The 25,570-nt window shown below is 37.6% G+C and overlaps 2 protein-coding genes and 1 long non-coding RNA gene across 4 annotated transcripts; all 3 read right to left on the bottom strand.

The window, feature by feature from the left end:
• Nucleotides 1–4: 4 nt before the first annotated feature.
• Nucleotides 5–23,574, bottom strand: LOC100644720 (paramyosin, long form). Of its 2 annotated transcripts, XR_007224411.1 has the most exons (16): nucleotides 23,127–23,574; nucleotides 21,676–21,732; nucleotides 19,007–19,093; nucleotides 18,712–18,878; nucleotides 13,408–13,645; nucleotides 13,090–13,209; nucleotides 12,841–12,990; nucleotides 12,566–12,712; nucleotides 11,981–12,197; nucleotides 11,250–11,377; nucleotides 10,752–10,864; nucleotides 3,930–4,125; nucleotides 3,346–3,474; nucleotides 2,159–2,530; nucleotides 1,252–1,710; nucleotides 5–768 (listed from the first exon to the last, which is right to left on the bottom strand). XR_007224411.1 is itself a non-coding variant. In XM_048406808.1 (15 exons), the coding sequence occupies exons 1-15, from the start codon at nucleotides 23,238–23,240 to the stop codon at nucleotides 1,318–1,320; spliced, it is 2,628 nt and encodes an 875-aa protein (XP_048262765.1). In that variant the 5' UTR covers nucleotides 23,241–23,574; the 3' UTR covers nucleotides 1,154–1,317. The 2 variants fall into 2 exon arrangements, 1 of the variants encoding a protein (XP_048262765.1); XM_048406808.1 differs by lacking the exon at nucleotides 5–768 and having other exon boundaries at nucleotides 1,154–1,710.
• On the bottom strand, nucleotides 4,875–9,726 carry LOC110119365 (paramyosin, short form). Its single transcript, XM_048406809.1, has 2 exons — nucleotides 7,683–9,726; nucleotides 4,875–5,635 (listed from the first exon to the last, which is right to left on the bottom strand). The coding sequence occupies exons 1-2, from the start codon at nucleotides 7,998–8,000 to the stop codon at nucleotides 5,057–5,059; spliced, it is 897 nt and encodes a 298-aa protein (XP_048262766.1). The 5' UTR covers nucleotides 8,001–9,726; the 3' UTR covers nucleotides 4,875–5,056.
• LOC110119368 lies at nucleotides 22,063–23,120 on the bottom strand. Its single transcript, XR_002307784.2, has 2 exons — nucleotides 22,738–23,120; nucleotides 22,063–22,659 (listed from the first exon to the last, which is right to left on the bottom strand). It is a non-coding gene; the product is annotated as an uncharacterized LOC110119368 (long non-coding RNA).
• Nucleotides 23,575–25,570: the final 1,996 nt, after the last annotated feature.

The following is a 25,570-nucleotide window of genomic DNA, read 5'->3' as shown; positions in this document are numbered from 1 at the left end:
TACGTACGTGTTTCAGTTTATTTATTAAATTATTGTTTGACACAGGTTATCGTGTATGTCGTACAGTGAGAGTTGTGTGTATGGGCAATAATACCTATCTATAATATAATAGTAGAAGTAGAATTAAAGTTAATCCATTTAAATACAAGTGCGACACGCGCGATCAAAGAGGCGTAAGGAGAGAGAGAGAGAGAGAGAGAAAGAAAGTTAAATCTACGTCTCGCGTTTTTCATTTAATTTCTTTTACTTTTTTCCTTATTTATTTATTTATTTATATATTTATAATATTTCCACTCCTTACGCTTCGTGATGCTGACATAACGGATACAAGGAAGATATAACGAATCGTTGTTGATTTTTTTGCGTGTATAATATTGTATAATATGTATGTATGTGTATATATTTTCATTTTTTGGGTTGATTAATCCATTTAATCGAATAGCGACGGTGTTATGCGTTTTAAGATGGTTGCTTCCTTCACGTTGCTTGTTCATTAATGCTTATGCCTTTTCGGTTTTTGCATTTATTTGGTTCGTTACGACGGGTACCGCGTTTCGTTGGCCAAGTATTTTGAATTTGCGACGGGTCGTTGGGCGTTGTCATAATACAATTAAATAAGATGACACGACATTTCGATACTGTTTCTTTTCCTCGTTGCTTCTTCCTTACGATGTTCGCGGTACGGCCCGTTGGAAACTCTTCTCGGCTCTTTCAACTAACGATGACGTATCGAGGCTCTTCCTTTTCTTCGTCGTTTGCTCGTGACACCTGTCACACAATCGTGGAACTGTATATTCTCGAAAATATAAATTTACTGAATTATCCGATGATCGTTTGAGATCTCACGATATTTCCTTAATTGTACACTTAGATACGTGGTGCAAGATGATAGTAACATCAACTGGTATTATTGGATTGCAGGTAGGTAATCAAAAAGCAAAGAATTATGAAACAATTTTGTGTAAGTTATTTTTAATTTTTCATGATTTTTATCTTGTAAAATATAGAATACAAAATAAAATCAAATAGTGTAAAATTAATCGATCTAATTGAAATTATGATCATAGGAGTCATAGACGAACATTAAGGTAAATAACAATCGATCAACAATCGTGTATCGTGTATTTGATTATTTCTAAAATATAACTAATAATGTAGTTGAAATGATCCATTGTTTCATCTTATTATCTTTTATCTTTATTTTAGATCACATTCGCCCAAACTTACATAACTTATTCATCAAGTACGTACGTTTCTAAAGACGACGAGGTGGCGTTCGAAGTGGCAAAGGATGGGGTGTCGATGGCGATGGCGTTTTTACAGGTCAGACCTCGTCTCCTGGACGAGGTACACCTGAGAACCGGGCACGCTGGAGGTGGTGACGAAGCTGCGGTGTTTTGCGCGGATCAGAGTCAAGTTGCTCTCAGCGGTATCAGCACGATCTTCAGCAGCCTCCAATTCCCTTTGGAATCGGCGGACCCTGGTCACGCTCTGCTGGGACATGCCTTCCTGTTCTTGCAGTTGTCTCTTGTAGATGTTCACTTTCTGGCTCGCCTTGTCCAACGATTCTTGTAACAACGCAATGTTCTTCGCGTCCTCCTCTACCTGAATCATCACCTCCTTGATGTTGCGTTCCTTCTTGCGGAGAATCTTCACAGTCTCGGCATGTCTGCGCTTCTCTTCGTCAAGTTCCAGCTCTAAGTCGCGGATCTGTTAGAAGAATAATCGAAGAACGTTGAATTTGCTTTATGCAAATGAAACATTCGTGTGGCAAGCTAAAGGAATAATTTATAAGAAATTGGATTGGATGTTATAAATGTTTAACTGTTTCTCTGTAGCATAAGTTTCAAAAATTTGTCGTCTTTACATTAATATTTTATCAATGCTACTAAAAATATTTAGTACCATTCAAAAAGGGTTTCTTTAATAGAATAATAAATTGAAGATGATCTACAAATTTAGTTGGAGTAACCTTCAATTTAAAAAATTGAAACTAGATTCTTACAGGTTATGGAAAAAAGAATGCAAACATTTTTCATAAGATGAATGATCGTTTATAATTTCTACTACATATTTTAATGAGTTTAGTTCTATTGCTTTCTGAAAATAACAATGCCGTCCACAGGAATAAATCAAATGAAAGGAATCTTAAACTCACCCTAGCCTCGAGTTTGCTGATGATACGCTTGCCACCGACGATAGCGTTCGCCTCGACTTCCTCCAATCTCACGGACAGGTTCTTCACTTCAATTTCAAGGGACTTCTTGATGGCCTCGATCTTAACGATACGTTCTTGTTCCTCGTGCAGGATCTCCACGGTGTGCTTCAGTTCGGTCTGTACCCGTTGGTATCGCTCGTCGCTCACTCTCAGCTCCTTCGTCACTTCTTCGTAGTCTCCGGCCAGGGTAGCCAGTTCCTGCTCGAGTTTCGCTTTCGACGAAGCGATGTTCACATTTATGGTAGTCAATTCGTTGATGCGACTAACCGACTCCTCGTATTGCTGCTCGACGGTTCTCTTTGAGCGGAGGGCCTTTATAATAATTTATATAATAGTTTAGTTATGTTATTATCATGTGGAGACGAAAGAAGAATAGGCTTAGTGATAGACAAGCGGATTTTACAGTAACGATACTACATGATTTGGGTTTTTAAATGATAACTCGTATTGGTAATTGAAGCGTTGAGCAGAATATGCAATTAATTTTCTTCTGATTTATGAATACTGTGTTTGTTCCATTTTTTAAGAAGATCTTTTATATTAAATTAAATTTCCATGCGTTGTTTTGTTATAAATATTGGATTTTAATATTAAGAAAATTAAAAATGTCGATTAATTCGTCAAGACCTTTTCAATAATTTCAATGTACAAAGTTTAAGAATAGACGAATCAATCTAGTGGCAGAGGAATCAAAGTTTTATGCAACTGGTTGGTATATTTGAAGTTACCGCTTAGCATCACCGTTTAGTCTGGTGTATTTATAGCTTGTCTAACATCAATTGCTCATTCATGCTATCGAATGGAAAATCCTGCCGTTTCGTTCATCCATTTTATCATTCCATGGTTCGTCTATCTAATCTGAATTGAATTTTCTTTATTTTTTAATTTAGAGACAAAAGAATCAAAATAATAATAAAAACGTCGAAAATTTCTTTACAACAGAATGCATTGTGATAGGAACAGCCGGAGACTTTGAAACTAAATTCAATCAGAATTTTAATTCACTACGGCCCGAAATCTCTACTTTACCATAAAATAGATTAATTTAATAAATAAATATATGTAATGTCAAATGAAAAAATATTACATTTTTACGATAAATTATTCACAGTAAATACGATACTTACAGATTCGTAATTGCCGCGTACTTCCTCTAGCTCAGCTGTCAACGATTGCAGGCGTCGTTGACTGATACCCAGTTGGTCTAGGGTTACCTGTAGTTGACGTTGAACTTCGTCGTAGTGGGCTTGGAGTTCCTACAAGATAATGACACAGCGTTTAAAATGCACAATATTTTGCCTAATAAGCGTCATTCTTGCTTTAATTGCCACCTATCACTCGTATAACGCACAAGTTTTCGTAAGGATGTCGTTACTACAGGTGGGTAAGAATTCCACATATGCATCGACTCAGAACTAATTTTATCGATACATTTCGTGTTAGGAATTAATTTCTTTGGCAAAACTCCAAAACTAAATTAAAAAGACGCATTAGAACATTTCATTAAAAGTATAAGCGTAACATTGAATCGCCTAAATAGAATGGTTAAATAATCAAATATAGCAGAGTAAAATTAAATATCGTCATTTTGTATTGATAAAAATCTGCTCTTTAACTTCAACTTGTCTCGTCGTATTTAACTCGTTGAATGCCAGATAATCAGCCAACGCATTAACATAAACTTCTTTTTATTCTATTAGGTTCTACTTACGGTCAAAGTGAGCGATTGCTTCTTGATGGTCTTCTGTAAGTCGATGTTGTTCTTGTTGGCAACGTCCAGAGACAGTTCCAGTTCGGTAATCTGGATCTGCATCTTCTTCTTCACGCGCTGCACCTCGGACTTCAACTTCGTCTCCGCCTCAACCACGCGGGCATTCAGCTGCTCGATCTCGATACTGGTCTGTTTGCTAATTTATTTCATTCCGTATGAACAATACGATTACCCCTTTCAATCGTTTTAGAAGGTTCAAACCAGATTATTGTTTCCAGGTGACAACAGCAAGAATTTTGGATCGTCGGAAGATACCACGTCTTTCTCTCGTTGGTATTGTTTGCGAGAAAACCGCATCATCGGTGAATATCCAAGGTTAACACGTTTAGAAATGTTTGACATTTTACCAGTAACGTATTTAGTAATGCAACGAGTGTTAGATTACCGGGATGTTTTGAAACACTTTGGTTGAGCATTCTTTGCGCTTTATCTATTTCAATGCAGAGTTAGTTCGGCTGCTTTAATGCATAGTTAGTTTGGCAACGGATGCAGTGATTTCGGAGGCATTACCATATCACAAGTGGAAAGTGTATTTATGTAACAAGGAAGATGCACGTAATTTATTTCAGTGTTTCTTTGACGTCTAGAAAAGATGATGGTTATTTCATCCGATATCGAAGTCAAAGAGTTACGAACTTGCAGCTACTCTAAATAAAATTCGAATTAAAAAATCTCAAAATTGAACAGAAGTCGAAGTCAAAGAATCTAAATCTAGAGAATAAAAAATATTCGATGAAAAATTTGATGATGAATATTTGATGAAAAGAGATGATTGTTATCCTGCATAGAGGTGAATTTTTCTTATAAATATGTGCCGATGTTTTAAACAAAGCTTCAATGAAACCTGTAAAGGCATAATGAATAGAGAAAAAAGTAAAACAAAAATTCATCTAATCAAAACATTTTCTTCTTCAACAAGTTGTTACTCGCCTAATCTACAATTACAAGCTTCTGAGAATCAAACGACAGTGCAATTACTTCTCATTTATCGTTTATTCTCTTCATTGTTCCGTGTCACATTACTCTTACCCACACGGTTAAACTAATCTACTAGAATTTCCATCCTTTCAAGCGGGCCTGATTCCCAGGCATCCGTATAATCGTCTCGGTCTGGTCGGGTGTCGATACCTCTTGTCCAGATAGTAGTTGCTCGACTTCTCTTCGTATCCTTTCAGCTCCCTGCTCAGGCTGTTCAACGGTGCGGTCAATCTATCCTCATCGAGCAAATTCCTCGTTCTCTCCTCCATTAACTTCAGATGATCTCTGCAGTCCCACGAATAATTCGCGGAGGCAGTCTCCCTCTGGTACTTTCTAATATCGGCCAATTCTTGACTCTTGTTCAAGTTCTTCAGAGCTTCCGCCGTTAAATGGAACTCGATCGCTCTGGCTGATTTACCACGCAGACTTCTTCCATGATCGAGGGCGTCTTGTACCTCGGACATGTGTTGCACGTCTCTCAGCGATCGCAAATCGATGTCGGCCATTTCACGTTGCAGCTGTCTAGCTTCAACTTTGGTGCGTGCACTATCCACGAGCAAGGGCAACGGTTTTAGCCTGAATTCTTCAAATTTTCGTGGAAATACTTCTCTAGTCACGTGGCTGGCCTGCGCCGTCTTCGACAAACTGAAGTCGGACCGATTCGCTATCTTTAAGAAGACGAAAGCACCAGGTCAGACCCGTGCTCGCATAAATCACCCCCACGATCTTCGCGGTTGATCGCCGATTTTGATCGTCACGTTCGATCGACGCGATTAATCGCGATGATTAGGAAAAACAGAAAAAGATGTCGAGACGAAGAGCGAAAGCGATTAGAAATCGTGGTTTTCACAAACGCGACCCTTTTCTACGATCGTTCCCTGGTCTGAGGGTAGTCTCGACTGAGCCTAAACTTAGCCGCAGCGGTCCAGAATTCGAAAGTGACCGATGCACACTCTCGATCGACTCTCTCTAGAGACTCGAGAACGACTGCCAATCTGAGCAGGCTGCTAGCTTCCCGGCCCCGGGACACACGGGACGCGAGATGGATTTTTTAATGTACGCGCCGCGAGACTTGGCACCCTTCTGAGTTGCGTCTCGATTCGTTTCATTGCTTCCATTGTAAATTACGGAAAGATCTAACTGCCTGCCAGATGTTACCGCTTCCGCGATATATATCTATTTCCTTACACCGAATCTGTAAATATAAGAGCAATGGCGGAGGCTGATGTTGCACGGTATTAATAACAATAAGAAATTTAGGAATTCCCGCTTTCTATCGCGCAACTATAATAGATTTCATTTTACGCCGAAGATTTCTTGCCAATGACTCGCTCTGACCGTGTTAAATTAAGATTTGGTGACAGTGGGGCGGCGATAGAGCGTCACAGGCTCGAGTTATTGGGCTGACAATGAATTATAGAAGACTTTCTAAAACTAGAACTTTCGAGAGTAATACGATCGGTTTCTAATCTATATTTCCGTTTATGTTTCGAAGTTTTTATTCCAGTCACGATACTATTTTACTTTTCGACTGTATATCATGTTCTATCGAATAAAATTTCAAGGATAAACAGAAATGTTAAAGATATATTTTCAAACGGAACAACATTGAAAAGTGATTTATATGAAAATGTTGACTATATAGGCAGTATGTATATATTATTGGAAACATATATTATAGAAGCAAATAAATAATATCTGTTTAAATTTAACTCTTGCATTTAGAATTAAACAATAGCGTAAACAGTAACTTATTTGTTGAACAGGATACTGCCAACTCTTTCATTCCACTATATTGCACAGTCTTGAAATCCGAAATGCGTCAAACATTGCGTCTTATTGTGTTCAAAGATATTGAAGAAAATGAAAATTCTACCTATAGATATTTGTATCGTAAAAATTATGTAACTTAGTCTTTGCAGTCGCTATAATATTTACCACTGATCCAAATATTTCAAGATTATTCTAATGTATGTGATTTTTAAAAATTATTTAATTATAATTATGGAATTTTTAAAGATTACGTACTTATATAACTATCTCTGTAACGTTAAGTAATCGCACAAGCAATGCAGTTTTTCCGGTACATATATTAGATGCAAATAATCAACTATCTATTGATCATTATTGATCAATCTTACGTTTTCCTTTATCTTTTATAAACACTTCTAGCTTCTTCTAACTCCAAGTTCCTTGTTCCTCTTTTATAAAGCTTGTTATTGCGACGCACTGCGTTACTTCACGGTTTAACTTCAACTTTCAGAAAAATCTCACTGCTTACGGAACGATCGATACGCACGTCTGGCCCCCGGAAGTAAACGTCAAAATCCAAAAACTTAAAACATAGCTTAAACCAAATGTCGTCGTACGCCCATCACTTCCAAGCCAATTCTCGAACAAAGAAATCCCATTCGCTTGAATTATACAAGGCCCACCCAAGTCACCAAATCGATTTTCAACGACCATGACTTTCCTCTCAAGAGGAATTCATTCCTACGCCCGTTCGATTGACAGAAGTCTGTTTAAAAGACGGCAGCAGCCTCGCCGAGTATTCAGCGTCGTATAAAGTGCGTCTACGTTGGTGCAGTTCCTTCCGTGACGCCAAATTTAGCGAACGAAAAGGTCAAGCAGTCGCGGAGGCGCCTAACCGCGCGAATCGACCGCTTTTCCACGCTCGAGTCGGCCTAACTTTCGCTCTTCGATCTAGTCTCGTACCTTGAACTGGGACAGATGATCCCTGGCCTCGTCCTCCGCGTCGATCGCCCGTCTGATCAGCTCGTGTCTCGAGTATGTTTCAATCGGTTTGCCCTCCCATAACGCTCTACCATCTGACCAGGGTAATTCCGGTGGTTCTGTTCTGCGAGCGTAATAATCGCGTGGCAGCGAGGAACATCGAGCTTGCCGATCGATGTGATCCAACATCGGTTGATAGAAATTGATCCCGTAATTGTAGTTCTTGTCGTAAATGTAGGTGGGCCAGTGTTTCCATTTTGGCTCCAAAGGCACGTGCATTGGCGGCACGTAGCTTGACATTTTTCTTTGTCGCGGTTTTCTCGGTTTCTCTAGGTAGATAGGTTTGTTTTATTCACTCGAGAATTGCCTTAAGCGTTCTTTGGAAATTGTTTTCTCTTTAAAGGGTTCTTCACGAGTTTTTCGATTTACTTAAAGAGTTGTTTGAAAGCTTCTTCCGATTGGCAGAGAAGTTCGTACGAAGAGAATTTCTTGGAAGATGATCGACGCCTCTTCTTCTTCCCTTCTTCCTTTCCTTCGTCTCCTCTGCTTTCTCTGTAGGAAAATTTCCCTCGGTTTGTTCTAAAGCGATTTCTGACAAATTATTTCTCTCGAGTAGAGTATCGTACGATTCCAATGCTTTTATAGGAAGTGTGTCTTAAAATATTCTTCGTTTTTATTTCTCTTGGGAGTATTGCTCTCTTCGCTGAAACTTTTGTATCGATCGTCTTGTTTACCGATTAGATCTTTCAATCGAATAAAAATTTTAATTCTAAATTCTCCAAACCTATATTTGAGATTTATCTATGCTTGGATTTCTCCTTCTGCGAATTCTGTCTTTATTACGAATAATATCTGTCTTATTACAATGTATAATATCACAAGTATCGATCTTCGCTGGCAGATATCGACCACCGACAAACTGCTTCTTCGAAATGTACACTTTGACGAATTGGCGGATCTATTTTTTCGAGTATTTGTATGGGTATTGTTAATGTTTCATCCAACATCTACCTTGAATAGAAAGGATTGTCGTATTGTATTTCTTTCGGTGTTTGTGGAGTTAAATGTGTTAGATACAGGACTTCGTTTTTATGGGACATTCCCTGATTTTTTTACTCACAGGTTTTTCATTGTCGAACGATCGGAGGTGACAGTTGCTACGAAACGGTCGAGAAAAATTAGGCCGGTCAAGCGCGCTGCTATCTTTTGTACTTTTTCCTTACGATTGCCACATTGAGAACGGCCAATCAGCACCACTCGACTAATAATTAGATCGTGACTGATCGGTGTTGAACGACATTTATTAATAGTAGCATTGCGTACTCTTTATGCATCATCCTCAATTAATGACCCCAAATAATCTTTATGTCATTACAGAACGACGATACCCTTTAAGATATCGTTGAAGATGGTTGATAATATTGCTGTCAATTTTTCATGTAGGTAACGTCGCGTTTATTTCCTTAACGATGTTCTTAATTTTGAGCCTAATTATAGCGCGCTGACAGCGATATTATTTCTTTGGAGATGTAAATATGTATCTTTTCGATGTAGTCAAATTTTGACTATGGATTATCACTTTGTAGTTGTGATTCTTTTAAGCGCTCCTTTTGAAAAAATATTTTTTGGAATAGAAAAATAGAATATGCACGGTACACAACATAACATATTGTAGTATTGTATGTATCTTCTTTTTAAATGATTTATATTTATTCTATTTTGTATTCGTTTCACCTAAATGTTTTTATTTTTATTAATTCTTTTTATCGGATCCTGTTTTCCTCTTCAGGCAAAGAAATATATCGTTTCTTTTTTCGTAGCACGTGGTTCTTACAAACCCCATTCACAATGACATAATCAATATACGTATGTATCGGGCATTTGGCATTTCGGTACCGATGAGACTCGAGCCAAACAGAAACAAAGTTGTCAGGTCTGATCATCGTTCGATGACGAATCCCGTTTGTCAATCCATGCTGATTGAATTTCCATTTTCGTTTAAATAAGTAACTAGATCACAACAGGATGTTCACTTGAGTGTTTTCGATCGATACAAAAATACCTCGGATGATTAATCGATGCGGCCGATCGATGACAGAATTAACCGTATCTTTATTAATAGGTGGATATCATTGGTTAGTTATACCGGAAATAAAGCCAACCGCATCAAGGCTAAGTTAAAAATTCGCATATCCGTATAGATACTTTTCAGATCTACATTCGTTCGAAAAGTGTTTTGAAAGTAGCACTGGCTTATAGATTTTCTGTAACACTTACATAACTTGTATGCATGTTAAATAATGGTCGTGTGTAAGTGTGACATAGATCGTACAACTTTAGAGGATAACAAATAATATAATACTTGAGCTGTAATCGAGTTGGAAAATGAAATTTTCGTTTCTACTGGAAATTTGATCTCTGGTTGAAGTATTGAATTCATTGAATTATTAAAAATTATTTAATTTTTTCATTGGTTTTCTACAATTACCGTTTTATTACTATAAATAACGCATATGTTTTCTAACTTTATATTTAATCACCGGCTGTGGATATGACCCAGAGATACTTTTAGAACGGCATACTTTGTCAAAAATGTCATAAAATATTGATTTATCGACTTCAAAGAATATGATTTCATTGAATAGAAATAACTCTTTTCTGGCTACTTCTCATTGAAATTCTGATTTAACCTTCGCTATTTTAGCATTACGAATGTTTCACATGAATCGGTTGCTCTCCTAATAAAAAGGAGGAAGGACATATATCGTCTATCATCGGATGTATATGACACGAAAGCGGAAATAAGTCTCATAATACCACGGTTCAATATTTTCAAAGAAGAGATAAACGGAGATAAACGGAAAGATCATTACATCGTATTAAATATGTCACCTGGAAACTATATTCGCTATGCGTTTGCAATAATAACATCGTAGAATTAAACATCGGTGTTAGTACCAAAAAATCGCAAATTATTAATATTGTAAATTATAATGAAATTTGAATCGGCAATTTAAGGGAAAGCACAACAAACGCAATTTAATTACTTACCGGATGATTTCGATTTCTTCATCCTTCTCAGTCAGGCGACGTTCGTAATCGTGACGAAGTTGGGTCAACTCAGCAGACAGTCTTTGAGCGCGCTGTTCTTCGATCTTGCGTCCCTGCGATCAATTTTCTTTTACAAACAATTCTATCTTACGAACTTTTTAATTTCTAACACTATAGCCAAATGATTTCTAGAAGATAATATGGGAAAATGATATTTCTGATTAATATTCCACTACTATTTTGTGAAATTATATCGGGTCGTATAATTTTCTTCTAAATTAATGGAGAAATTACGATTGACTTAATTTCAAAATGAAGAAAATTCCGATTCGGCTGTAAGATAATAAGTAATGCTTCTAATCATTAATTTCCCACTAATCAAATTTAAGTGCTGCTACTACGAATCGATCAATTATAAGGATAATGTATATTATAAAAAATTGAGAAATTTAAAAATACTGAAATAAATAACGCTTTAAATAAATAAATTCCACTTACTGCTTCGGCTTCTTTGTAGGCGGCAGCGAGTTCCTCACGCTCGTTCTCCAACCGACGGAGTTCGAGTTCCAGTTCGTGAAGTCTGCGGTTCATATCAGACAGCTGGTTCTTGGCGTCGTTCAAGTCATCTAAAATAATAACGCAGTAATTGATATAAAATTATTTCTATACCTCATTTATGATATTTTATTTACTTTTTTAAAGATAAGAAATTAACTACACACGCGTTCTTTCCATTTAATTGATACGCAATAGAGGGTAAAAGACACTTTGAACATAGTATTTGTGTAAATATTAGCAATTTTTTTAACTTTGATGTATTTTTCTCCTTTTTAATTATACAATCCATTTTGAGATATATGTATATTACATTTATTTACTATTTTTGTCAAATTACGCTACTCTTTCGTAAGTTCAGCGTTTAAACTTTCTTTTATCCGCTACTGTAAATCATCAGACACTTATTGTATTTAATTTTAAATATAATACGCGTTACGCTAGTTTTACAATGAAATCTTTGAAACCGAGTACAGTCAATTTTTTCGTATAATACAAACAGTTAATGGACGCCATCGATATTTTGTATTTTCAGCTTTCACTTGTCCCTATTTTAATCTTATCGAGTGCTTGATGATTTACGGACGTGTAATAATATAAATGTCAGATAAATATAAAATAGAGAATAGAAAATGAAAAAATATCGATCGATTGAATCTTATGAAACTGCTCACCTCCCAATTTCTTGTTTTCACGAGCCAGTTGGTCTTTCAGCTCGCGAGTCTTGTCGAGTTCGGCGTTGGTGCGCTGGAGTTCTTGTTGTTTGTTGCGGAGATCACGTTGGCTTTGTTCATACATTGCCACGCTTTCATCCAAGCGAGCCTTGAGTTCGATATTGATCTTCTCCAAGTGTTCCACGCGTTTTTGCAGTTCGCGAGCTGTTCCATTGGCCTTAAAAATTGATAAATTCATAAATAAATAAAATGCTGATCATTGAAATTGGAATATCACGTTACGTACAAGTTGCAAATTGTGAACCTTTTTCGAATCAATCGTACTTTTCCACAGTTGGCAAACAGACGATTAAACAGATTAAAACGTATTCAACCTTTTACGAATATTTTCACCTAACTAATGCTTTATTTATATATTTTGTTCCGTGAGAAACTATTCTAAACGAAATCATGGAGTTATCAATCGTATTCGACAATTGTATTAAAAAAGAAAATAGTATGATTTAGAAGTTGATTTAGTTTAATTTAGAAGATGATTTATGCGTGAAAAAGTAACATAGGATAGTAGAAGTTTCGAAATTGTACCTTTTCCAAGTCGATGATCAGCACTTCTACTTCAGATTGCAGGCGGGATTTCTGCTTCTCGAGGTTGTTGATCTTGACGAGCAGAGTTTCAATCTGCTCTTCCTGTTCCTGAATGCGAGCTCCGTATTTACGACGTAGTTCCTCTACCTGTAAAATTCAGTCGACCTTTTACTCCAAACGTCCAAACTAACAGAAACTCTGTCTATATATATTTATGCGCTTCGAAGCAACGATTGCTTTTGCTTCTAAAGTTTCGAGTTGTTCTTTTTAGTTACCTCTTCGGCACGAGCGTTAGCTTCGGTTTCATACTTCGATCTCCAAACTTGCACTTCGCCGTTTGCTTTGACCAATTGACGTTCGATGTCCAAACGAGCTTCCGATTCCTCTTCCAATTGAATGCGAACGGATTCCAATTCCGATTCAACCTGTTGACAATTTTATTACATTAATGAAATGCAGCTTAAATGTAATTTAAATGTGTCACGTTTATGTGTAATTTTCTAGAAAATTAAAAGTTAAAATACCTGATGTAAGGAGGCCTCGACCAATGAACGACGACGATCCTCATCCTCGAGACGACGGCGAGCATCTTCGAGCTGACCCGCCAGCTGAGTCTTCAGGTAAACAGCGTTCTCGATGTTAACCTGTGATAAAACAAATTATTGTAAAATAGTTAAAAAAGCGTAATACTAAAAAGGAACTACAGATACAACACTGATCGCGTTATCGATAGTGTCGTAGATAATTTTAAATCGTAAGGACCAAACTTCTTTCCTCTTTATTGACGCAAGACTGATGCATTTGTATCAAGTATGAATTTCAATTGATTCGAAATTATTTACCTTCAAGTCCTGCACTTCCTTCGTCAATTCGATATTTTCCTGTGAGATCCTGGTTTTGTGGTTGGTGATGTCGATGACGGTACGATTCAATTCTTCAATTTTCACGTTAAGCTCGGCTACATGCACTTCGAGTTTCTCCACAGTTTTTATTGACATCAATTTTTCTTTCGTCACATTGTCCAGCTGGGCGAGGAGTTCGTATACCTCTTGTTGGAATTTCGATTTTTCCTTGTCAGCTCTGCAAATATTGCCAATAATGTATTAGTAGAGTTCTGTCAGGCGCAGACAAATTTTTGCCGGAATTTAATCTTTTATTTCTTCGAGCAGCGTTGTTTATATCTTCCAATGGAATGTTTATATTATATTTGTACATATTACATCCTATATCATTACATCTTTCGTCAACGATCGCTTTCTAACCTGTTTCCCTCAAACTTTTTACGCTATTCTTACATCTATATAAATCATTTCAAACCAGGAGAAATCCAACGAAATTGCACAAGGTGTCATCGTTAATCGCCATACGCCTTACAACAGTGCCAACAAAAGCAACAGCTGGAACCTTTCTCTCTAAACAATGTCCAAGAACAACATCTTACAAAAATACTTCATTGAACGGACCCGACCTAAGATGTATGTTTCGTCCATTTATCTAAATCATCAGCCGTTGGTTATTTCGAGCTCGAAACTGACATCTAAACTCTCCATTGATTACCATTAATCTTAGAAAGACGAGAAAGAGACTTTCTTAAACCCCTAAGAAAACTAATAAGAAAATCAAGAAATAAGCAATTTCTTTCCCCTGTGTGTGTAAAACATTTTCCACTCACATTCCTACGAAACGAATGAAATATTTTTTCATTCTGCGATTACTCTTGGGGTGAATACTTGTCGTCAAATGTCCTTTCCTCGAAACAAAGAGATAGAAAACTGAGGTTAGCGTTTATAAATAGAATCACGACTTATGGTACACGAAATATTCGAAGATCGTTTCTATCATTTAAAGCACCGATCGATGAGTTCGCGTACCATTTTCACTGTCCTCCACATTTGTAAACTTTTTCTAAATTCTCAATAAATACATTGTATCGTTTTCCTTTATACAACGAACTTCTTAACCCGAGACCAACCGAAACTTTTACATTTATTTTCGTACGCCCAACGAAAGAATGAAACATCATGGACGATATACAGTTGCAACCGTAATCGAATATTACGGTCCACTTAAATGTTCAATTTGCGATCGATAATACGATTCGAAATCACCTCGATTGAATCTTCTCCCTTCCTCCTTAATCTTTTAAATACAAAAAGTATCTTGTTCCTCCGCATCCTCCTTCGCATGTATGTTGACAAATCTTTACGAACAAGATGGAGATAAAATACAGAGGCAGACGAAGAGATAGGGAGGATCGGCTAGCGGCGATATCGGTGGTCCACCTACACGTAACACACAGAGGGTGTAAGGTGTCGGCCGATTCCGAGGATAGTGGGGATCCGGGCCGGTCGCCTGTACTAATATGGCGCGGCAACACAGGGTTGTGGATTGCCGCGCGACTCGCACGGTTAAAAATAGTCATAAGCCGAGTAGCGGCCGTGCGAGCAAAGCGTCTCGCGGGGGGAATCAGCAGAATAAAAACGTAAGAGCAAGAGGAAGGGATGTAGCAAGAGCTAGAGAGCGAGAAAAAGGGACAGAGAGGGACGGGGCGATAGAAAGTCGTAAAGGGGAAAGTTGCGAAAGTCAGGGCAAATGGTGGAGGCAGTGGCGAAGAACGAGAAGGAAACGAATAAATAAACTGGCGAGTGTTTATGCATTTATGGGACGTATAAAAATATGAAGAACGTCTATAATACGCACAAGTATATAAAAGTGAACTATTTCAATTTTTTACTTTTACTCTAACTTTAACTGTTCCAATGCAACGTGAGAAAATATCTTCATTCGATTTATGGTAATTAACTTTGCCGTGATGATAATCGTATTCGAATGTTGCAAGATAAATTGCTTTAGTTTATTTCGATATATTCGTTATACATACGAAATTAATGTATAATGATGATCAAGTATTTGTTTAGGTTCTGTTTCTTCGGTAATGTTCATGAAAGTATGCGAATTTGCGTGAACGTCTTTGGTGTATGAAAAGTTTGAAAAGGGTTAGAAGTTGCAGAATGACGATACAACGACGAGACAATGAAAATAACGACAAGAAACCGAAACGACCACAAGAGAATTAAAGTTGCAGTTTCGATTCTGGGATCAGGAAAAAGTTGGAAGCCAGGGAATTCGTTCGGAAACGAGGTTATACGTTTTGAAAGAACGGCCAAGGGAGTGTACAAATACGACGGAAGAAAAGAGAAAGAAGACCGCGTGTGTGTAAGGAAAAGATTGCAATCGAAGTGGTAAAACTAACAGGAGAAGGGTTTATAGGATAGGTAAACGAAAATGATGAACGGAAAGAGTTTACCAAATTGAAAAAGATAGAACGTGTATGCAATCTAGGAAAGAAAAAACGAGGAAAAAGAATAAGATTGAAGAGAAAAGGGCAGAACAAACGAATAACAAGAAGATAATAGAAGCTGTGTAATAAAGAGAGCGGCGAAAGCAGCTTGAAAGATGGGGCAGGGCTATTGTAAAAGGCATTTTAAACGCCCTTCTTGTACCAACAGGTGGAAACTTTTTGTAGCGCCATGCAAATACTCTAAATACCTCGTGTTTCCCTTTATCGTTATTTTGTTTCTTTTTCTCTCTTCTACGAAGGTAATTGAAAGAAGATCGTAAAAGGAAAAGGAACCGAGGTGGAATTTGCATCTTCCTGAAAAGTCACGGAAGTCGATGAAACGGCCATTTTACGTTTATAACGTCGTAACTAGTCTTCATTTATTATTTCCCAGCGTCGTTAATGGCGACTGGGCTGTTCTATTTCGCTGGTTGAAATATTAAGAGGCAATTAGCTGTTGCTTCGTCGCGATACCGTTGATGTATAAATGTCGTAATTGCTTTCGCTGGAGGGTACATTTAGAACGGAATCCCAGTTGGGCTCTAATTTCAGGCCGCATTCTTGATCAACCATTCCACTTGTGCGCGCTTATGATACAGAAATACGTTCGAAAGAAGCTTCCTGATATTTCACGCCACGGAACATGATTTTTTCACTTTAAAAAGTGCGGCAAGGCTGCGGTTTCGTCGACTAAACTCGAGGAAAATCGTTTACGTTCCAAGTTCTAAGTTGTGTTTGTTTTTTCTTTATTCGTGAAGTATGTGCAAATCAATGAATTTTAGAAGAACATTGCACGATCAGAGTGGAAACGTCAGATTTAAATAAGCAATATGCTTCTGAATACAAATTTGCGTTGGAAAGTAGTTTGATTAGAAGTAAAAGTAAACGTGTATATTGAAATTTATATGAAGCGGTGATTGATTTATTTTTAGCACATTGTGAAACGAGAATAGATGAACTTCCTCAGATACTAATTTACTAATAAAGCGAGATCAGGAAGAGATAATCATTTTTCATTCATCTTTTGCAAGCGATATATTATCGCGAGCCAAGATTATATCGTCAATGTTACTGTGAAAGTATTTTATATGTTCAATAACGTTCATCTTATCTTCTTGAATCGTGATTGAATTAAATAGAAACTAAACGTATACATAGTATCGGTATCGTTCAAGAAATCAATGGCGTTTATTCCACGTTAGGCAATATATCCTATTTGATAAAATCCCAATGAAGCGTCAGTCTTTGCAATAAAGTCAGATTTTTCTCCATATCAAGCTTGTGTCGAATATGTTACATATTTCGTATACTCAAAATTGATATGAATTTTAATTACGATCTCTCCTACGAAACTTTTACCTAATTTTCACTCTAATCGTTGAAACGTGCTCGCAACTCTAACTTTAAAAAAATTACAACCACATATTACGTAATAATAAGAATACGTTTTCGAAAAACAATCCTCCGCCGTACACTGTTAGACCTTAGTCAAACATTGGCAAGCAAAGAGAAGAGATTTAAAGAAGTTTCGATTACTAAGCTCCCTGAGACTCGATAGATACCACAGATAACAGACACGCGAAATAATAGACAGCGTCTAGATGACAGATCGATAAATTCTCGAAACGGAGGCGTCCTTGTAACGAGCGATATCGCGCATTGGGGCGCCGGGACGTCGAAAAGTTGGTTATGTTTAGAAGTGCCGGGGGAACCAGTCTACGCGTATTTCAGGTGCGAGTAAGTTCGTTGTTTGGCCAGAGGCCAGTATCGTCGAGCATAATTCCCGCAATTTTCGAATACGCTTTCGTTCCGCGCGATACTTGCTATAATTAACGATCCAACAGTGATTCATCCTTGTTTTCCATTTCGTTTCTTTCCACATTTTAATCCGTCGCCTTTCCCTTCTTCTTCTGTGTTCCTCTATCAGTTCGATAATACACGAGCAACGAAACTGGGTTTCGACGAATCTTCGAACTTCCGGTGAACTGTTTATTGACGCTTTGCACGGCGTTCGCGCGCTTTGACCTCAAAGAGCGAGATCGCGAGGCCGCGATTTTATTTTCACAGGTGTATATAATTAACCACGGTTTATTGGTGTTCCTATTCCAGCGTACCTTACACCCTATCGAGATTCGACGCCTGTTTCGACTCCCTCGGACAGAATGTTATCGCGTTTCGTTTCGTTGCTCGGATTTAATATCGTTTTCAGTGGATTCGTTTCAGCAGAAGGTAACGTGTACCCTCGAAGCGTTTATATGAAACGTATCTGGTCAAATAATGCCTAGTTCGCTCGAGTATCTGCTATTTGATGTTAACTAAAGCTCGACAATTTCCAAGTTTTTATCGAATATTTGAAACTGTTGAAGTTTCAGATACTAGAGTTATTGAAAATACACGTTTACGCAGCAGCGATGTAACTTGGAATTGTGGAAAACGAATTACTAGAAATACACGACCAAGTATATTTTTGGTTAACTTTGGATTATTTTAGAAGCGTCGGGTATAATTTGTATAGTATCTGGTCATGTTTGTGTTCAATATGATGCCGTACTGAAAATAGAACGAAGATATACCAAAGGTAATTGAGTAAATGGTTATGTAACTGTTTTTAATATCGTTTGATGAATGCATTAGACTAATTGCTTTGGTAGGTGCGACGATACGAAGTAGAAAGTACGTATTAATATACCGAAGAACAAATATAGAGAATATAATGTTTTCTAGTAAACTTTTGACTAGTCTGTTGTGTTTAGATATATAAAAATAAATTTTTTTTAAGGATTGTAACTTTGATTGATTTGCTGACCTGGCGCGTGCTTTCGAAAGTTGGTCGATTTGATCTTGGAAGTCGACAACAACTTCCTGGTGTTTCTTGCGCAGAAGATGCGCGGTTTCCTCGCTCTCGAGATGAACATCTTCGAGTAGTTTGCGCAGCTTGGCCAGTTCCGTGTCCCTCTTTTTGTTAATCTCGAACTGTTTAATTTTAACAAAGATCGTTAATATCGCGCTATTAATGAAATTTAATCGAACGAAATCTGTAAATCTAAGAATTACGCGATTATGTTACGTGTTTCGTTGGAATGATTCGTTCTGAGACTTACTTGAGATTCGGCGCCACCCTCTGCCTCTTCGAGACGTTCGGACAGCTGGATGACTTGCACGCTCAAATCAGCGCGCTCGCGTTCAATCTGCGAATTAAATAGAAAGGATTGAAATCTATCAGTTAAGAGACATAGTGATACATAAATGAATATTTTAGAAATTTTAATTGTTTTGAATTATTTTAGGAGTCGACTAAGCATTAACATTTAATTAGTTTCTGTGTAATGAGAAACAAAAGCTCGAATTTTGTCCACTTATTTTTGTTATTTTGCTTTGCCTTTTGTGTCAATAGACGATCTTTCTACTATTACACTTTAAATTAAATTTAAATAAAAAAAAAAACAAAATGTTTATAACGTAGCTAAAACTTTGTGAAACTAAAATTTTTTATCGAGACATATTTATCATTATCGATTCGGTAATCATATCGTGAATTTTGAAAATTTCCAAAGCTATAGAAAGCACAGAATGAAAATTTTTCATTTCTGCAATTCCTTAGCTCGTTTAATATTTAAAAATAACTCTTCGCGTACTGAAATATTCCATTTACGAATTCTTGGACCACTCGATCCAAACATCAAACATCTCCACCACTTCAAAAAGGATCAAGGATCGATCATTCCATTTCTCTGATAATAAACATAAGAAACCTCGTAAAACGTTCCATAACGCGTCAAGAAACGTACCACTGATACAAGGAATTCGAATCGTTCCTAACTTCTATACGTCGAGTATGAATTCATCGAGATGGCATTCTTGTTGATACACGTCGAGTGTAATCGAGACGCGCGGCATTGTTTTGGAAAGAGGCCTCGAGAAACGATGTGAACAGCTCGGTGCAAGCTTGACGTCAGGTTTCTTTGGACCGCGAATAGAACGATCTAATTTCGTACGGACTGCCTCTATATCGGGAGCTTTATTCATATTACAAACGAGGCGTTTATCGAGAAAAGAGAGTCGCGCGACACCACCATAACTGTTAGTTCTCTAGAAACCATTAACATTCACCATGGTTCTTGAATGCTGATATTATCTATTGTTAAAATGCGACTTGTTGCCCCGGAGGAACGCGTAGAAAAATATTAAAGGAAAATAAAGAACTTATTTTAACCATGACGCTTTAACCTTGCCTCTGGTAATAGAAGATTTATCGATCATCGATTCTACTGGAGTTTCCAGTAGAAAAACCTAACTTGATGGAATTTGAAGTTGGGTAAATTTTTGATTGTTCGATGATAAATGATTAAATTTGTAACTATACAAAGTGGTAAAATTTAATACGAGTTTCTTTGATAAAAAATTTATTGTTGAAAAATCTATTATTTGGTAGTTTAAATGTCTAAGAGACTTTATATCCTCGTATCAGGATAGTTGTATAATTAATTACACGTGTATGGATATTCGAATATGAGGAAATCAATTCAAACGATAATCGTAATGAAAGTAACAAGAAGTCGCAACATTATGTAATAAGAAACGCGATCTAAGCAACGTGGGCTGTTTATTCTCCGCGAGAATAATTAACCGGACACTTCATCGGATGATACGTGTTAAATACGATCATAATTTCCAAGTTTTTACGGTTTCGAAGGAGGGAAAATGTCGCTGGCACCGGTTCAAGTCACGTATTACAAATAGCATTACGAATCTGATTTCCTTGAAGTTTAATCGCACAATGAAACGCAAAGAATCTTCCAATTTAACGCTCTATTTAAACAGCGACTACCATTGTTTCTAGAATGTTAAACCCTGCTACTCTAAAATGCATCAAAAGTTTACATTCTAAATGTCTTTAGAATCTTCCAAATTTTGATACGTAAATAAAGAAATTAATTATCTATAATTAATTTGAAAATTATATTTATATATTTTGTGTCATGTTGAAAGACAAAATTATTCGATGATTAATCGACGAATGATATTTTATGATTCGAACAAATTTCAAGTTTTCTTAGTGTCATCCTTCAGCCTCTTTCGTACGAAGTAAATTTCCGATAAAAGTATCAGGTTTTCTTGGTTCTGTCTTTTTAAACAGGTAGACGTAGATACTTGTTGGCCGAACACGAGAGAGGAATGCGAGTTCGTACGCTGAAGAGGCGCGCATCCCCAAAAATAGCTGCGACTCGAGAGCTGGACATTTCGACCTACTGCTCCCCACTCTATGATGGAGAGCAGGCCAGCCCCGCTTTTTTTGTATCAGTTTCAAAATTCACAATACCCGGATTACATAAAGTCTCGGAATTGACGTTTACTTCTGGCTGTTTCAGTATTTTTATCTATAGAATCTTGACGCGTGCTTAACTCGAATTCCTTTCGATATCTCGATATTCGAGAAAACGGAGAACGTCTTGATCAAAATGTTTTCTCTGTTCTGTAAACTAACCGCGGTAGTTATTTACCCATGTGAAAAAATACGAGTTACTTTTTGCATGCTAGGAATTATTCTTCACTATCGGAGTAAGAAAATGGCAATGAAAGATAATAATCACTGCCCGCTATTAAAAAAGAAAGAAAGAGACAAAGATAATAAATAGTATTCTACTATAATTCGAAGCAAGGAAATCACACGTTTCGCTAGAAGAAACGATTCAACATCAAACGATCTCCGCTGGAATAAGAGTTCACAGAGGGAAACTACTGGAAGAGGATCGATCGAAAGAAAACTCACCCTCTGACGCAGCTCTCTCTCAGACTCCAGGTCATCCTGCAGCAGGCGGATTTTGTCCTGAAACGAGAGGCAAAAAAGGATTAGAGCGTATCACGGACCACGTTAAAGAGGGTCGATGCTTTACGTAATCGGCCGACGAGAATATCCAACAGACCGAGGCTCGCAAGGTATTTCAGAAAGACGGACAGCCTCTGAAACGGGCTGACTCGCGGAGGGAACAGGAGGATCTTCGTTTTCAGCGACCGTTCATCGGGGTCGTTTCTCAACCGAGGAACCAAGGAACGTGCACTCGTCTGTACGTGTTCCATAACGAGATCAATGGCAAACGGTTCTTCTCGAGTTGAAAGAAATAAGAAAAAAAAAAAAAAAAAAAAATGAACAATCTTACTTGAATCTATAGACGAATACACGTTTCCTGGTTCTGTTCTTCGAGTTTTCCTCCTTCGTTGAGTTTTTTCGTTGAAGCCACGAGATTGGCATAATCAGGGTAGCTGAAGACGAGCCATAAGAAGATCCGGATGGGATACATCGATCAAGGTTCTCGATGAGAACGCTTTGTGGATCATTCGAAGATGTCACTCCTTCGTGGCACGATCGTCATTTAGGGCCGATATTTACGACTATTTTCGTACACGAGCAATTTGATAGCTACAGAACCGTCTACGACACTATCGTTCCTCGTCAGGGTTGGCACTTATGGTCACTGAACTTTCTCGCGTCTCACTGTCCCCGAAATCGGTCACTGCTCGACATTTCACCTTTTCACCAGCGATCACTTCCTCTACGTGATTTGTCCATCTTCTTGTTCTTTCGTCGCGTCGTTCGAGGAAACATAAATCGAAGGACTTGCTCTGAGAACCCCGGTGTTTCGATCCTCTTCTCGTTCTTCTGTCTCGCTCTCTTCGTGTTGCATCATCGGGCAGACTTGGATGAACATTCTAGGTTCGCTAAAACCTTGGATTCTTCGGATCAACGAATTTAGACCTAACGAGAGGTACGTAAGACGTCCTATCATATATTATATTTCGCAAAAGATACTTTCGACTATTACCAGTGAAATACCTTAGCTATTACGTAGATGGAACATTAATAGTTTTGTTCGTATGTTTCAGCCATCCTCCCGTTCCCTTCCTATTCTTAGTAACTAGTTGTAAGCGATACTTCTACGACATGGTAACTAACCAGCTTTTCAGAAACTAATCTTTGTTAGCGATCTATTATATTAAAAATAAAGAGATGAAATTAGGATAAAAAAAAGTCGAATTAAAAAAGATCATATTTGATATATAGGACAGTATCTAAAATAACAATAGTTTAAATAATTATTTATGGCTATGGAAAAGCAACGAAGAAAAACGAAGCATCGTTGTGTTCTTAAACGTTACTATCTTATATCAAGATACTTTTTAAGAAAAAACGAGTAAAATAGCATTCGTTTCTGCGGAACTTACCTCCAGTCTGGAGAGAGCGCTCAGGTCGGCGCTGTATTCGATGCTGACATCGGCAGTACCACCGCCGGTGGAGCGGTACGTGTACTTGGAAGCTTTAGCGACCGCTGAAGACATCCTGTTCGCTAAATTCACTCGCTATTTTCACCAAGATAATTTGTCCCCGTATGGAGCCGAGAGATTCGTTTCTTCCTCGGTCTTTTCTCGCCTAAAAGCAGCCTCTTACGTCGATGCGTCGGCTGTTACAGTCGTTTAATTTCTTTCAAACAAAAATATAATCGTCGTAATATAATTTTGCTACCACTTTTCTTCCTCCTCGCCGCTTCTTGTTCGGCTTGTTCTTCGTCTTCTTTCTTATTCTGTTCTTCTTCTTCTTCGGGGTTTCGGAGCCGACCAGCGCCCTACTCGTAGTGCGCGACCCGTCGTCGTTCGTATGGCGCGCCGGCGGCTCCATGGCTTCGTCAAAATGACGGTTCAGCGCAGGCGCGTTAGATCAGCGACCCCCACCAGGAACATGCGACGACGACTCGTCATCGTGGTCATTCCTCGTCCTCGTCGTCCGTCGAGGGGAACCACTAACCGACGACCACCACCGTTTCTCGAACGCCCACGTTTCCTAGCGTGTCTGCCAAACGGCCTCCTGCTTAGGGAAACGGCTATGCCGTGTTCAATTGCATTTTATCTACCCTTTTCCTTATCTTTCTCTTTCTCTTTCTCAGCTTCGTTCTAGAAACGTTACGTGTTTTGAATGTCCTGTTTAGGCCTGCTTGCTCGTTGTTAGGTGTTTCTTGTATATGAAAGAAATGAAACGGTTGAATTTTATAGGGATATGGATATGAGATGAAATAAATCGCAGTGATTATTAAGATTTAGGTGGAACAGCATAGAATGATATATTATAATCGTCGGTTTGGTATCTGGTAAATCTAACGTTATTATCGTCGTCGTTGTCATTATCATTGGCTGACTTATGATCGTGTATTACATTAATGATAATTGAAACATCGTGATTTTACTTTTGTAGAGTCAAATGTTAAGTATTTTTTATAATAAACGACGTATCGACGAACGATGTCGACTAATTGATGAGAATTTCTGTTTTCATTTGGAAAGGCTGACTTTTAGAATGTAAATAGTTTTATAACTCAAGTTACACATGTATTGATAAATTAAAAAGAGAATGTTGACAATCGTTGATAATAAGGGAACCAAAACGTTATAATGAATTGATTACCATTCCATAAACATCTCAACCGTTGGTATGTTGAAAAATAATAATATACATATTTCGTGTCTGCAAAAGAATTGATTTAGAGTGTAGCATTTCAGCCAGTCATCGCGCTAAAAACAGTATTTATAAATCGCAATGTCTAGATCTTGTTCAAAAATCGTATTTTTATGAAGTACAGAATATTCCCAGGATGAAAAAGAATAGAAAAATATGTAGTATCGCTGTGTTATTGAGCTCAAGCCAGCAATTTCATTAATGCAAGGTTGAAGTTTGAATATTATCTTATTTTCAGTTGTAATCTACTTATTATAATACAGTGCGTCACTTTGTAAATTTATTGCGTCTTACGCTTATTGCGTCTCATATTGTTCCAAATATTGAGATATCAATATCTCCTATTTTTCTTGGCATGTTCACAAAATAACATTCGATAGTTAGATACTATATGTTGTGCCTTTCTCTACTTCAATAAGCTGACACTAAAAATGATACCGTATAACGAAAAAAAAACATTTATTTTCTTTTATAAAACATCCTTTAAGATTATAAAAGATTACCTCTTCTAGGAAAGATTTATTTCAGCTATGGCACAATTTTTCTTTCGTTTCGAAAGCTTTTCGAAGTTTAACTAAGAAACATAAATACCAAAATTTTGAAAATGTTAACGTGACTAACATTCGGCTCATGTACGAAATATAAATGTTCATCACATACGAAGTAATACAGACTAATTTTCAGTGCGACGAAGCTTCGAAGCTCAACAGGTGTATCGTCTCCGATCGAAGATTGTTTCTCAGTACGAAATTATCGTAGCTCTGGACGAGTAGAACCAGAATCGTCTCCTAGCGTCCCACGCCTCGCATTTCATAGAATTATTCGCTTAACGTTCGACCTCTGCAACCGCGTTTCACTTCGTATACCGATTTAGATATGCCGTACTTGAAAAGCTGCAGGGTCATCGGTTTCATTCGTGGATCGACCATCGATGAGCGAGAGTCGTTGACATGTTCGAATCTATAACAACATGAGCGTAAAAGAAAGTACTACGTAACAATCGCGCTACGTCACCGACCAGTGTCATATGAAAGCCAAAAATCATTTTAGAATCGTCGAATCATCCACGACTATTTTTACGCGCCCACTCACCGCGTCAGGAGCACGTTTTATAATTTTACTCGCCCTCGAATCAAATCAAAAGCGAATTGTTTTATAAATA

The sequence above is a fragment of the Bombus terrestris genome, chromosome 6 (genome assembly GCF_910591885.1).
Source record: "Bombus terrestris chromosome 6, iyBomTerr1.2, whole genome shotgun sequence".
In the NCBI taxonomy this organism is placed as follows: domain Eukaryota; kingdom Metazoa; phylum Arthropoda; class Insecta; order Hymenoptera; family Apidae; genus Bombus; species Bombus terrestris.
Note: the sequence above shows the minus strand (reverse complement) of the source record. Positions and strands in the feature narration are given on the sequence as shown.

Bases quoted from the DNA above. Each gene is read 5' to 3' on its own strand.
- LOC110119365 (XM_048406809.1), bottom strand. From the start codon at position 8,000: ATGTCAAGCTACGTGCCGCCAATGCACGTGCCTTTGGAGCCAAAATGG. The intron at 5,636-7,682 runs GTACGAGACTAG...GTCTTCTTAAAG, and splicing joins ATCATCTGTCCCAGTTCAAG to ATAGCGAATCGGTCCGACTT.
- LOC100644720 (XM_048406808.1), bottom strand. From the start codon at position 23,240: ATGTCTTCAGCGGTCGCTAAAGCTTCCAAGTACACGTACCGCTCCACC. The intron at 2,531-3,345 runs GTAAGTATCGTA...ATTATTATAAAG, and splicing joins TACGCGGCAATTACGAATCT to GCCCTCCGCTCAAAGAGAAC. The intron at 1,711-2,158 runs GTGAGTTTAAGA...TTCTTCTAACAG, and splicing joins TCAGCAAACTCGAGGCTAGG to ATCCGCGACTTAGAGCTGGA.